This window comes from Giraffa tippelskirchi, chromosome 13, assembly GCF_054371585.1.
Source record: "Giraffa tippelskirchi isolate mGirTip1 chromosome 13, T2T-mGirTip1v1.2.pri, whole genome shotgun sequence".
Taxonomy (NCBI): Eukaryota; Metazoa; Chordata; class Mammalia; order Artiodactyla; family Giraffidae; genus Giraffa; species Giraffa tippelskirchi.
Window position 1 is genome coordinate 101481851 of NC_137287.1, and position 14510 is coordinate 101496360.

Consider the following 14510-nt stretch of genomic DNA (forward strand, 5'->3'; position numbering starts at 1 on the left):
AATCAATAAGCAGAGATTTAAAATGGGAAAATCTACCTTGAGCCTTAAGCATGCCATTTTGGGGGTCAGCTCCCCAGGTGGGTGGCTGGAAATGCAGATCCCTGTGGGAATGAACAGACCTCTGAGAAGTCTCTTCCCTCTTCTTGCTGGGAATTAACCCATTTGCCTTATAATTAGCCATCTTCCAAAACTCTAGAATTCAAGTGTTCTCAATGTCATTCTCCACTGTTAATGTATATCAGAGTCCCTGAAGGGATTGTTAAATGGTAGATTGCTTGGCATAACCCTCTAGTTTTTCTCTGATTCAGGGCTTCCTTGCTAGCTCAGCTGGTAAAGAATCCACCTGCAATGCAGGAGATCCCAGTTCGATTCCTGGGTTGGGACGATCCCCTGGAGAAGGGATAGGCTACCCACTTCAGGCTTTCCTGGTGGCACAGAAAGTTAAGAATCCACCTGCAATGCAGGAGACCTGGGTTTGATCCCTGGGTTGGAAAGATCCCCTGGAGGAGAGCATGGCAACCCACTCCAGTATTCTTGCCTGGAGAATCCCCATAGGCAGAGGAGCCTGGTGTGCTACAGTCTCTAGGGTCACAAAGAGTTGGACAAGACTGAACAACTAAGCACAGCTCTGATTCTGATTCAGTTGGTCCTGGTGGAAGGAGGGGTGGGCAGGAGTTTGGTGGTGCAGATTCTGCTGGTCTGGGACCACACTTTGAGGACCGCTGGTCTAGAACTATAGGCACTGGGTGCTGGCCCCACACTGAGTAAGGCGGGCCAGGGGGAAGGAGAGGGAAGTGAACACTAGCAGGTAACCAACCAGGTGTATGACCCGCAGAAGCGCCTGGTGACTATGGTCCAACAGTGTGAACGTAAAAAACCATAAGGCTGCTGCTGTCTGCCAAGCCTTGAACTAGAATCTCTAGGCTCATCCTAACCACAGACCCACAGGGAAATGAAGTCCAGTCAAGGCAATATAACTGGTTACCAAGCTGACACGATCATGACATCTTCCCATTGACTTAAGCCTAAGTTTATGCCCTCTGGTCAAGTTTTACACTGTCTTTATAAAGATTTTATACATCTTTTGCTAGATTTAGCCTGAGTATACTTTTTGTTAGGAGTTTTGCCAATCATCCTAGTAATACTTCCTTTATATTAAAAGGATCCAATCTCTAGGGAATGGTCATCATTTGCTTGAGATGTGATAATGGTATTTAGACATATATATTTGACAGACAGCAATATTTAGACATATATATTTGACAGACAGCAATACGTTGATGCATATACATGTAAAGTTTATATGGCAAAATCTTAATATAGTCCATCAGTTTTTCAACTTTTCTATATGCTTGAAATCTTCAAAATAAAAAATAGAGAAAATTTAAAAAAGAATCCAATCTCAATCACACTTTTGCCCCTAGTTGTCTTGTCTTTTTTATCTTTTCCATTCGGAGAGTTTCCTCAGCTCTCACGACCTTGATGTTTGTTTAGATTACAGGACAAATATTTGCTGAATGAGGCTTCCCAGGTGGTGCTAGTGGTGAAGAACCCGCCTGCCGATGCAGGAGACGCAGGAGTTTGAACCCTGGGTCAGGAAGATCCCTGGAGGAGGAAGTGGCAGCCCTCTCCCGTAGTCTTGCCTGGAGAAGTCAAAGGACAGAGGAGCCTGGCAGGCTTCAGTCCCTTGGGGACACAACTGAGCATTATGCACAGGTTTCCTGTGATGAGACTCCAGTTACATGTCTGCCTGGAATTTCGCAGAAGGGATGTTGTGTTCTTCTTGTCACCAATCAGGCAGCACATGGTTTCAACTTGTCCTGTGACTGCTGATGTGAGCACAGATCTCTAGATTAGGGTGTTTTGGTCAAGTTTCTCCACAGTAATGTTACTTTTCCTTGTCTGTATTTAATAAGTGTTTCAAGGGGAGATACTTAATTTTCCATCCCTAGTCTACTTTCACTCACTAATTTTAGCATCCCTGGATGTTTCCTGTCTGAATTATTCTTACGATGACTGCCAAAGAGTCACTTTCTAATTCCATCATTCTCTTTACATTTAATTAGTTTGCATTGCAGTCTTAAGAAGCGCTTTCTCTTTTCCTCATTTACTTATTCATTTTTAAATTTATGTAGGTGTGAACTCAAGGATTCCTATTTTATTCAGTGGATTTTTTTGGTGTGAGTTTCTTTTGTTTGTGTGGCTGTGCTGCTTGCGGGATCTTAGTTCCGCCACCAGGGATCGAACCCACGCCTCCTGCAGTGGAAGTGCAGTCTTAACCTTTGGACTGCCAGGGAAGTCCCCAGAGGGTGCATTTTAAAGTGATCTCTAGTTTATGGGGTGGCACAAAATACAGTTTTGATATTGGCTCTATGAAGACCTTCAACTGGACCCCAGAGATGTACAGCCAGTCTAATACAGACATGAGGCACTGCGGGAGATAAAAGATGATCCCCAGTTCCAAAGAGTGGGGTGGGAAAGGAAGCATCTGAATTCATCATCTTTCACCTCCTCGTTTGTCCATCCCTTGGTCCAGTCTGCAGTCTGTGAAAGGGCTCCAGCTGATTCTGATCCCCAGTCTTCGTTAGAAATGCTCCAAAAGAAACTCAGAAACAACAGCAGAGACAGACTGGGACTTTCCTGTCCACAGCATTGAGGACACTCTGGCAAGGATGACCCAAGGCTGCCAGTGGATGCCAGGTATACGGCATCCAGACACTCCAGGAGGGTCAACTCACCAAGCAGCTCAGGTGTGGGATCTGATGTGCTCCTTTTGGGGGTTCAGGCCGGGGGACTCTCGGATGGCATCTGCCCCTCCCCACCACCCCCCCGGGGCAGGTTTTGTTCTTCATGAGACGACGGGGTTGCCATCGCCCTCAGCGAGCTAGGGTATTTCCAGCGAGGGATGTCCCTGCCCCTCTTCCCATGAGTGTACTGTTAGAGGGTAGGAAGAACCCCTGGAGGCATTCACGCTTCCCTCCTTCCCATCCCTGGAGGCTTCATTCATCTGGGTTCTCGAGCAGGTGGGTGAGGGCTGGGGGGACCAGTGGAAGAAGGTGCCTCTATCTGGGTCCCAACTGTATGCCTGGAACTGAGGCAGGAGCTTTATGCCGGTGGCTTGGTGTCTTCTATTTCATTTTTCACAAAGTGATGAGTGGGGGTTGTTGGTTTGCTCTGAGTGACAGAGGAGATGTAAGTAAATTTTGAGGGTGGTCCTCCTAGGAGAAAATACTTCCTAATAACCTCTTCTATATTTTTTGGCCATGCCATGCGGCTTTCGAGATCTCAGTTCCCCAACCAGGGATCAAACCCAGGCCACAGTAGTGAAAGCCCAGAATCCTAACCAGTACACCACTAAGGAACACCTTCTCCACCTCTTTATATAACATCTGCCCCCCCAAAAGCTCAAAGCTTCTGGTGACAGCGTATCTGTTAGTGACTGTGAACCCAGTTCCCTGAGCTGAGCAGACAGGTTCAAGTCTGGACCCTGCCAGAGAATCCCACTTGCCAGGCTGCTGGGAAGATAAAATGGGATAAAATGGAATAATAAGGCTGTGAAGTGCATAGTTCCATCATAGGTATTTGGTCAGAATCAGACAAAAGACGGCACCTGTAGCCACACAGTTTGCTGAGATGGAGCAGTTCCTGAAAAGGCGGCCTGGTGGAGCGCAAGGCCCCTCCCCTCTCTCCTCTCCCTGCCTCACAGCTTCCTCTTCTGTAAAGTGATAGGGTTTGGGGCAAGATCTTCATTAAATGCCCCAAATCCCACACACCAGGGTGCTTCCCGGACCACCCAATACCACTCCTAGGTTCCCTGGGCACCTCCTTATCCTCACATTGAAGATGCAGCTTCTGTCCTCACTGCACCCCCTTCTGCGATGCCCTCCTGGGACCTTCTGTCCACAAGGGTCTTTGCCGGTAAGCAGAGCTTTCACCTCACTGCTAAACCGAGAAGCAGCAAGGCCGAGTCCAACAGCACGAGTCTTGAAAAGTCTCAGCCTCTGCTTTCTTTTCTCTGGAGCCTCAGCTTCTTTCTGTGTGAAATAAGGAGGTCACTCCCTGCTGATTCAGTGGTAAAGAATCTGCTTGCAAAGCAGAAGACCCAGGTTCGATCCCCAGGTCAGGAAGATCCCCTGGAGAAGGAAATGGTTACCCACTCCAGTATTCTTGCCTGGAGAATTCCAAGGACAGAGGAGCCTGGCTGGCTACATACAGTCCATGGGGTCACAAGGAGTCAGACACGACTGAGCAACTAATACACACACACATAATGACCCCCAAATCCCTTCCAGTGCTAAACATCCAAGCCATCCAGGCCTTTTATGTCCTGTTTTAAGATAACACTGAAGGAAGATGTTTTTCCTGTAACCTCTGAAGGGCAATCCCCTCAACCACACTCAGGAGAGTTTGCAAAAGCCAGTGACGGCGACAACAGCATTTGCCCTTGAGATGAGAGCATTTCTGTCTCCGTGATTTGGGTAAGAAACATGAATCCTTCTGGGTCGTACAACCGGGGTGGTCAAGCCAGGACTTGAACATAGGCTCTAGACCCCAGACAGGTCTGGTAGCAACCGTCAGTGGGGTTCAAATCCTGATTCCACCCCTGCGTGGAGCACTGAGAACTAGGATGGGTGGGTGCAGTTCCATGTTTAACCACAAGGTGGCGAGCTGACTTCAGTCATTGCCATTAAGGATGGGGATTAAGGGTGGGAAGGGGCTCCTTCGGGGTCACAATTGTACATTTACACACTCTTTGCTTTCTCTCTCCAGTACTGGATCTGGTTTTCCAGAGGTTTGCAGTGATCTTTAAAAAAGTAAAGCAAACAAAAAGGAAATCAGATCAGGTGACGTGTTTAATTCCCCAAGGGCTTCTCACCACACTGAGAATAAAATCCACAAGCCCAGGTATGTCTGGCCCCTGCGCCCTGCCCCTGCCCAGCCTGCAGCCCACCTATTCAGTGCAATGCAATGGTTCAGGCAGCTCACCTGATGCATTCAGAGAAGGGCAGTGGGCCCTTGGGGAACCCTGCCATGCTGGCATTCTATGGTTCTGTGATCTGGAAAGTGAAAGCCATGTTTGGTCTTGTGGGTGTTCTGAAATTAACGGCTGGAAGCTAATAACATGACACCTGGAACTCTGGTTTGTACTGATCCAATCTGTGTGTGTGTGTGTGTGTGTGTGTGTGAGCAAGCGTATGTTCATGCTCAGTCGTGTCCAGTTCTTTGCTACCCTTTGGGCTGTAGTAGATCATCAGGATCCTCTGTCCAGGAGATTTTTCAGGCAAGAAATACTGGAGTGGGTTGCCATCTCCTCCTCCAGGGGATCTTCCTGACCCAGGACTCGAACCCGTGTCTCCTATGTCTTTTGCACTGCAGGCAGATGTCATTTGCACCTGCTCAGCCATTGGAGAGGTCTACTGGATCCAGCCCCTACTAGGTGCCAAACACTTGTAACACAACTCATAAGGAAGCCAAGGGGTGTCCAAATACGCTATAACCAATCTCTTCCTCCATTTCTCAAGTGACAGTAATGATAAGTATAATGTGAATAAACAGAACTAGCCGAGGATGTATTTACAATTCTAGAAGATGGTGTTATGATTTAATACATGAAAGGCAGAAGCCAATTCTATAATCTATCATTTGGAAGGAACTGACCATCCATTTGGAGGGAAAAAACTTAGTTTCTATAATCCAGTGGTTAGGACTCCGAGCTCCCACTGCAGAGGGCACAGGTTCAATTCTGGGTTGGGGAATTAAGATTCTCCAAACTCTGCAGCACAACCAAAAAAAGGGAAAAGAAAAAAAAACAAAAGGAAGTAGTTCTGCAGGCTCACAAGATGCAAAGGAAGAGATGGCAGATTTGGGAGATGCAGAGAATAATTAAAAGACTTGAAATCTTGGAGAAGGTCACAAAGGGTGGGACCTGGAGCAAGGGGAGGGACAGGACTGAGGTCAGAAGAGGAGGTTGTATGTTTCCTCCATAAACCAGGAGAAATGGGAGGAGGAAGGGGACCCAGGTGGGGATGCTTGAAGGACCACACCCCTGGGCCCTGCATTTGGGAGGCAGATGCCTCTTGGCAGGATGTGGCTTGTCTCTGAGGTCTGAAGCAACTGGCCCCAAAGATGAGTTGACTTGGCCCCGGAATGGAGACCAACCCAAAGTGAATGCCCTGGTTCACCCGCTCTGAGGTTGGCAGCCTTTAGCTCGCTCCCCGAGAAGGCTGGGCCCGTGGGAGCTCCACCCGGCCAGAGGCCATCCAGACGGGGCCCCAGAGAACGTGGCTTCCAACAGGATGTTTCAGCAATACTGCAGGGCTTGTCTCTGCAGAGAGAGCATGAGCAATCAACAAAGGGCTTAATCTTCCCCTAATCCTGCCCAGCACCTGCCCTGCGATCACACTGTCTGTCCTGCTTGTTAGGTTCTTACAGAAAGACATCAACTGACTTGGGGAGAGGACTTCCCTTATGGTCCAGGGGCTAAGACTCTGAACTCCCAATGCAGGGGGCCTGGGTTCAATCCCTGGTCAGGGAACTAGATCTCACATACTGCAACTAAGACTCAGCACAGCCAAATAAATAAATGAATATATTTTTGAAAGGGGTTGGGGGCAGAGAGAAAGGGAGGTGGGGAGGAGAGACAGCGAATGAGGATGAGTCCTTAATGTCAGGGTTTTATGGGGAGAAGCTTCCAGAGTGACCTAGCCCATTCTTCCATGTGCAGTTGGGTGGTGCACAGTCAAGGGCACTGGCAGTTGCTCTCTGCACAGACCCTCAGCTGAGTCTGGAGATGCAACACAACCCAAATCCTGGTACCAGGCTTGCCCCAGGTCTAGGTCAGCACAACGAGCACAGCTTTCCTCCAGGCAGCACCCATGTCGGGTGCTTTCAATGCTGCCCAACAACTCCAGAATCACCCTTGTTCTGCAGCTGGGGAACGAGGCTCTGAGAACGTAAGCACCCAAGCCTGCCTGGCTAGGCAGCTGCAGAGCCAGAAACCAAGCCTCTTTGAAGGGCAGGAGGCAGGATGTGTCAAGGTCCTGTGACTCTTGCTGGGTGTGCGGTCTTAGAGAGGTTGCAAAGGACCTACCTCAAAGGGTCGTTTTGAGGTTTAAATGAGTTTATACTTGGGAAGTACATAGAAAGCATCCTAGGTGCTGTGTGATGTTTGGCTATTATTATAGGGGCTATGGAGCTTCCCAGGTGGTGCTAGTGGTAAAGAACCTGCCTGCCAATGCAGAAGACGTAAGAGACTTGGGCTTCGATCGCTGGGTCGGGAAGATCCCCTACAGGAGGGCATGGCAACCCACTCCAGTATTCTTGCCTGGAGAATCCCACGGACAGAGGAGCCTGGCGGGCTACAGTCCATAGGGTCGCATGACTGAAGCGACTTAGCACGCATGCACGTTGAGGGCTATCTCCCCACTCCCATCTCCATCAGCACCCCCGTAGCAAGACAATCCAAATAAAGTCTGGGGTTTCTAAGAAGACCCCACTTCAAGACCAAACCCCCACATTTAAAGTACATTGCCACGCCTAAACCCTCCTTCTCAGGAGCTAGCATTTCAGGAACCATCAGTCTTTTTTTTTTTTTTTTTTAACTATTATCATTATTTTATTTATTTATTTTATTTTTTAATTTTTTTGGCTGCACCTCTCAGCTTGTGGGATCTTAGTTTCCTGACCAGGGATGGAACCCCAGGCCCTTGGCAATGAAAGCTCAAAGTCCCAAGCACTGGACCACCAGGGAATTCTCTACTACAATTTTAATTAAAATCACCTGGGGTCAAAGCAAGAGCTATTTGAAGATATTCGTCAGAGAAGTTTTTAACTTCCCTAAGAGGGAAAAAAAATATTAGCCACATTTCTGCGTTACCACTCTGGAAATTTCAGCAGACAACTGTAAACTGTCTTTTTAGCCAGTGCATGAATTCTATGAACATCAGAGCTAAGAACAGTGTGTCGGGTTCAGTAGAATCGCATTCTCTTTGCTGTCTGTGGGCTCAGCTTTCCTTCTGGTCCAAATAGCAAGATGCTTTGAAAGAATTTTTTTCTTATGTTAAAGATTTAAGGCGCTTCATGGAGGAGAAATGAAGAGCATCCAAAGGGAGAAGCATGTTTTTTTCTCTACTACTCACTGCCCACACCAGATATATGGGGGGGGAGGTGTTTCCCACAATTTAATACATTAGGATACTAACTCCTCAGCCTCATAAGACTGACCCATATATATGGAATCTAGAAGGAAGGTACTGATGAACCTATTTTCAAGGCAGCAATGGAGATGCAGACATAGAGAACAGACTTACGGACACAGGCAGAGGGGAGAAAGGAGAGAGTGTGACGAATGGAGACAGCAGCATTGAAACATACACATTACCAAATGCAATACAGATAACCAGGGGGAATTTGCTATATGACACAGGGAGCTCAAACCTGATGCTCTGTGACAAATTAGAGGGGTGAGATAGGCTGGGAGGTGGGAAGGAGGTTCAAGAAGGAGGGGACATATGGCTGATTCATGTTGATATATGGCAGAAACCAACGCAGTATTATAAAGCAATTACCCTCCAACTAAAAAAAAAAGAGAGACTGACCCCACTTTAGATGCCAATCACAAACCCAGGCCTCCAGAACTTCTGACCAACTGGCTATAAATCAGGGGTTCCCATGCACACCTCTTCAGGTTTGATAATTTGCCACAAGGCTCAAAGAACTCATGAAAAACTGTGCACTTGCTAGATTGCCGGTTTACTATAAAGGATGTGATTCAGGCACAGCCCGGTAGAAGAGACAGATTAGTTTGCGGGTGGGGCTCGAGTTGCCAGGCCCTCTCCTACCTCTAGGTGTTCAACAACCCATTGTCCAGGTATTTTTATGGATCTTCCATTAGGCAGGCATCCTTGAGTAAGTCTTTGGCAACCCGCGATTAACTCAACTTCCAGCCCCTCTCGCTTCCCCAAGGTCAGGAGGTAGGGCTGGAAGTTCCAGCCTTCTAAGCAGGTGGCGGTTCCCATGGCAACCAACCCTCATCCTGAGGCTACCCAGGAGCCCCAGTCACCAATCATCTCATTAGCACAGAGAAAGACATATTTTACTCCAGAGATTCCAAGGGGTTTCGGAGTTATGTGCCTAGAAATGGGTGGGGGGAGAGGCCAAATACATATTTCTTATTATGCCACGGCATCTTTTTATTATTATTATTATCTTTAAACTCTAAGACACTTGAGTATGATTTACTAACAGGCCAGGTCACTCTCACTTAAAACAGAAGCTCCTGATCCCAGCAGTTCTATCCTTCAACTTCTACATCCTTGCTTTCTCATCTCTTGCCAGGATTCATATCCCCCACCCCCAATCCCCGTGACCAGAAAAGGTTGATTGGCAGGTGGCAGGAGATGAAAAGTTATCCTTTTTCTCCATCTTCACATCTAAGCCAAGACATACTGCCCTGTTTATCACCAGTCTGTATTAGAGTTCTGCCAAAAGTTCAGTTAATAATAATGAAGCTGGTCTTCCCTGGCAGTCCAGTGGCTAAGCTTCCAATGCGAGGATCATGAGTTCAATCCCTGGTTGGGTAACTGAGATCCCACATGCCCTAAGCTATGGCCTAAAGATATTTAAAAAAATAAATGAAGATTTCCTAATTCTATAATGACCATGAATCATTGTATAACCCCAGGAAAAGAAAATAAAGTTTAAAATAAATTTTAAACCAACTCTAAAGCGCCGCCCCCATTTTTTTTTTTTTTTTAAAGACATTGCTAGTAACCTGGAAAATGATTATAATGTTTGCTTCTTATTTCTTTCTGGCTTTTCCAATCAATCCAGCTAAAAGTTGGTTGCAAGGTGACATGTGCGTGTGGGGTGTTTGACATGATAAATACAGGTGTAGAGCCAAGCTTGAGAGCTTCGGCTTTTCAAACACCACTGTTCATTCAAGAAATACTCTCTTGGCTCAGGAAGAGAAAGGCTTATATTTTTCAAGTGAAAATGGTATGAGGAAATTTGACAGAAGTCCAAGGTTATGGGGTCCAAAGATACTAATTCCTCTTTTATGAAAAAAAGAAATGCTAAGAGGCAACACTTTCCAAACAATTCGCTTTCCCCATCGGCCCTGAAGGGTCCTGGGTGAAAAAAGCCCCAGGTCCTCTGCAAATCCAGTATGTGTTTCTACTTAAGAAAAGTAAACCCAGAGAAGAATCTTGAGAGTGCCCGGGAACTAGAAAAACTGGTTCAAGCTTCCCTCTTGAATCCTCCTCCTGAATCCAACAAGTCTCCCCTCCCGCCCCCACCCCCTCAACTTAATGTATCATGACCCCAGGCAAGCAAGGGATTCTTTAGCAAAGCTTACACTGTAATTAAGGAGGAAACTTTTCAAAGAGCTCCTTTTAAACAGTTCAGTGTGGCTGGGACCAGGTTGCAGGGACCAACAGGCACTGTCCTGGATTATCAGTACACGGCCAGTGGGATTCCTAAAGAGGTGGCCTTAATTTGGGGGTTTGCAAAGTTGCAAGATCTTGGGTCTGCAGACATGACTTAGAAAATGTCCATTTTTCATCCCTTCAGAGCTTAAGAGACCAGGACCAGGCTGGGAGAGAAGTCAGGCAGGGCTTGGGGAACCCTTGTTCCATTGCTTTTCAAATTCAGAAGGTGTCTTCCATTGTTGGCAAACTTTTTAAGACAGAGCTGTGTGGTATGAGGAATCCCAGCTCCCTGAACAGGAATTGAACCCGGCCCCCCTGCATTGGGAACACAAAGCCCCACCCACTGGACCACCAGAAGTCCCAGCAAACTCAGTTTTGAGAGCATTTGCCAGGGAAATTAACATTCTCAGTAGAACAACTTTGGAAATGTCTATGGAAGGGAAGGGCTTACCAGGTGGCTCAGTGGTAAAGGATCTGCCTGCCAATCTAGGAGACTCAGGTTCTATCCTTGGGTCTGGAAGGTCCCCTGGAGAAGAGAATGGCAACCTACTTCAGTATCCTTGCCTGGGAAATCTCACGGACAGAGGAGCCTGGCTGGCTACCGTCTGTGGGGCCACAAAGAGTCAGACACGACTAAGCAACAAGTGGAAGGGAAGCAAAATGCAGTGACTGAAAGTGGTGGTGAGGAAGGGGGTTTACCGACTTGGAAGACGTTCGTAGTCTGTGACAGGGCTGGTAAACGATTTCTATAAAGGGCCCGATAGGAATTTTAGGTACATATGGTCTTAAAGCAGCCTCAGGCAGTATGTGAATAATATGGCTGCTGTCACTACAACAGAGGAGGTAAGCAGATGGGACACAGACCAGCTGGCCCTCAGAGCCCCAAATATTTACTGTTTCCAGCCAATTACAGAAAAAGTGTGTGGGCCTCTGAGTATACTGGATGGATTACAAGCCAGTGAAGGAAGCAACCAGGAGAAGCAGCGTTCCTGCTCTCCCATCGTTGTCAAGGTGAGAGAACTGACTCAAAGGAGGAAAGCACTGGCTGCCACCACCACCTGAGCCAGGCAGTCCATGGATGTGACTTGCTCTCTATGGGATGCTGGCTCGTATCCCCCAGCTGCATCTAAGCTGCAAGCACCTGCCTTTGGCTCCCCAGTCTGGCCCCACCTACCGCTAAGCTTGAGCCCCACTGCTCCAGGCTTTCACTTTACCTTCCCATGAAGATGGTATTTGCTGTCCCTTCCCGCTTTTCCTCTGTCCTTCAATGGGGGAAACACGTGCCCTCCATGCCCCTGCTCCCAATCCACAGCTTCCCCCATGCTTTCATTTATGTATGTGGCTGCACGAGTCTTAGCTGCAGCACACAGGATGAATATTCGCTGCAACAGGGATCTTGTAGTTGCAGCATGCTAACTCTCTTCCTCACTGAACACTACCACGTGGAAAAGCTTAATGCTAACTGATAACTCTGGTTCATTCTTCCTCTGTGCTGCACAAAATTCCAAGATGGAACATTCTATCATTTCCTTATTTATAGGATTGTGTATCTGGAAAACCCCCAATATGCTAGTTAGTGAAAAAACAACAACAAAAAACCTAGGGGCTTTCGTGGTGGCTTGGTGGGTAAGAATCTGCCTGCCAATGCAGGAGACACAGGTTGGATCCCTGGTCTGGGAAGATCCCACGGAGCAACTTAACCCGAGCTCCACAACTGCTGAGCCTGTGCTCTAGGGCCCAGGAGCTGCAATTACTGAGGCCCAACTGCCCTAGAGTCTGTGTTCTGCAACAAGAGAAGCCACTGCAGTGAGAAGCCCGCACACCACAACTAGAGAAAAGCCCTCACAGCAATGAAGACCCAGCACAGCCAATAAATAAATAAATAAGATTATTTTTAAAAATACCTAGAATAAATGAGACTTTGGTTAGCTGTCTGGGTCCAAGATAAATACACAAAATCAACAGCTTTCCTACACTCTGGCAGTAGACACCGAAACATAATTTTTTAAAAAATGCATTCACAATATAGAGAGAAATGATGAAAGACTCAGAAATAAATTTAGCAAGAAAGGCATGGTTCTTTATAAGGAAAATAATGTTTTAAAAATTCTTACTGGATGACAACACACAGAATAGGAACAAAGGAAGGGACATCCCATGTCCTTGAGTAAGAAAAGGTAAAAATTATGATATGTGTGTGTTAGTAGCTCAGTCGTGTCTGGCTCTTTGCGATCCCATAGACCAGGCTCCTCCGTCCATGGGATTCTCCAGGCAAGAATACTCCCGACCCAGGGATCAAACCCAGGTCTCCCTCATTGCAGGCAGATTCTTAACCATCTAAGCCACCAGGACTTGCAAATCTGACCTTATTTGGGAACAGGGTCCTGGCAGATGTAATTATGATGAAAGTTAAGCTGAGGTCATGCTGGAGAAGGGTGGGCTCTTAATCCTATACAACTGGTGTCTTTATAAGAAAAGGAGAGAGAGACTGAGGGAGGAGAGGGTCACATGGAGACACAGAGGAGAAACCGTGTGACCAGAAGCCCAGAAAGGAGGGATGACCCTACAAGCCAAACACCCCCAAGGATTTCGAGCCACCACCGGAGGCCAGGAGAAGGACCTGGGACAGACTCTTCCCAGAGCCTCTGGAGATAACATGGCCCTCCTAGCCCTTGGTTTTGGACTTCTAGCCTCCAGAACTGTGAGAGAATAAACATCTGTTGTGTTAAAGCCAACCAGTGTGTTTTGTCTCATTCAGTCCCTCAGTCATGTCCAACTCTTTGGGACGCTGTGGACTGCAGCACGCCAGGCTTCTCTGTCCTTCACCATCTCTCGGAGCCTGTTCAAACTCATGTCCGTTGAGTCTGTGATGCCATCCAACCATCTCACCCTCTGTCACCCACCTCTCCTCCTGCCCTCAATCTTTCCCAGCATCAGGGTCTTTTCTAAAGAGTCAGCTCTTCACATCAGGTGGCCAAGGTATTGGAGCTTCAGCCTCAGTGTCATTCCCTCCAATGAATATTCAGGGTTGATTTCCTTTAGGATTGACTGATCTGATCTCCTTGCAGTCCAAAGGACTCTCAACATTGTTATGACAACCCTAAGAAGCTAATGCATGGTGGAATTACATAAAATCCTGAAAGAACAAATAGAGTCCTGACTCAGATGGGTAGATTGAAATTTCCTTTGCCAAGAAAGAGGGTGTATTTGGCAAATTTCCCCCAAACTGCAAAGATAAAATAAAAAGCTAAACAGAAGGGACTGTGGGCATCCTCTTCAAGGCTAGGAGAGTGGGTCACAGAGGGGAACCTCCTCCACGGGGTAACTGTTGAAACCACCGCATGACTGGTGTCTCCGTGGAACCAGCAAGTTTCAGGAAGTGGATCCCAGAAGATGGTGGCTGCTCCCACCCCCACAACCCCCGCCCGCCCAACACACCCATCTTCCCACTTGTCCCAACACATCTCCTTTAAGAGAAAGGTTCAGAGGAAGATAAAGTGCATGATGCGTCTGTGCGCTCAGTCGCTCAGTCGTGTCTGACTCTTTGTGACCCCATGGACTGTAGCCCACCAGGCTCCTCTGTCTGTGGAATTCTCCAGGCAAGAATACTGGAGTGAGTTGCCATTTCCTACTTGAGGGGATCTTCCCAACCCAGGGATCAAACCCTCGTCTCCTGCATTGGCAGGTGGATTCTTTACCACTAAGCCACCAGGGAGGCCAAAGTCGATGGTGCAGAATTCTCAAAACAGAGGTCGCTGTGGCCGAGAGGAAAGCAGTGGCTCCTGGCCACGCCTGGAAATTACAAGAACCTTCTCCTGTGTCAGCTCCTGAGCCCTCACTTCCGAGAGGCCTGACTCAGTGGGAGCAGGTCCACTTCCAATCTCTCTTTCATCCTCATGGGCCAGGCACACAGTGGTGACTCACACAGAACTCTGTGCCTGCTTGGAGCTTCCAGTACAGGAGGAGGGGAGGAAAACAGATAAGGGTAGATAAGTTGGATGATGGTGTAATGACTATGAAGGAAGTAAGGGGATATTATTAAGAGTGAGGCAGGTGGGACTTTTCTGGCAGTCCAAGTGGTTA

General features: G+C 47.6%; 1 protein-coding gene across 1 annotated transcript in view; it reads right to left on the bottom strand.

The window, feature by feature from the left end:
- Positions 1-9018, bottom strand: part of TFAP2C (transcription factor AP-2 gamma) — a 54746-nt gene extending 45728 nt beyond the window's left edge. The window contains exon 1 of the mRNA XM_081560562.1: positions 8841-9018. Coding sequence (XP_081416688.1) covers positions 8841-9017 — 177 coding nt within the window. The 5' untranslated portion in view covers position 9018. The remainder of the gene's footprint in view (positions 1-8840) is intronic.
- Between the last annotated feature and the right edge of the window lie 5492 nt (positions 9019-14510).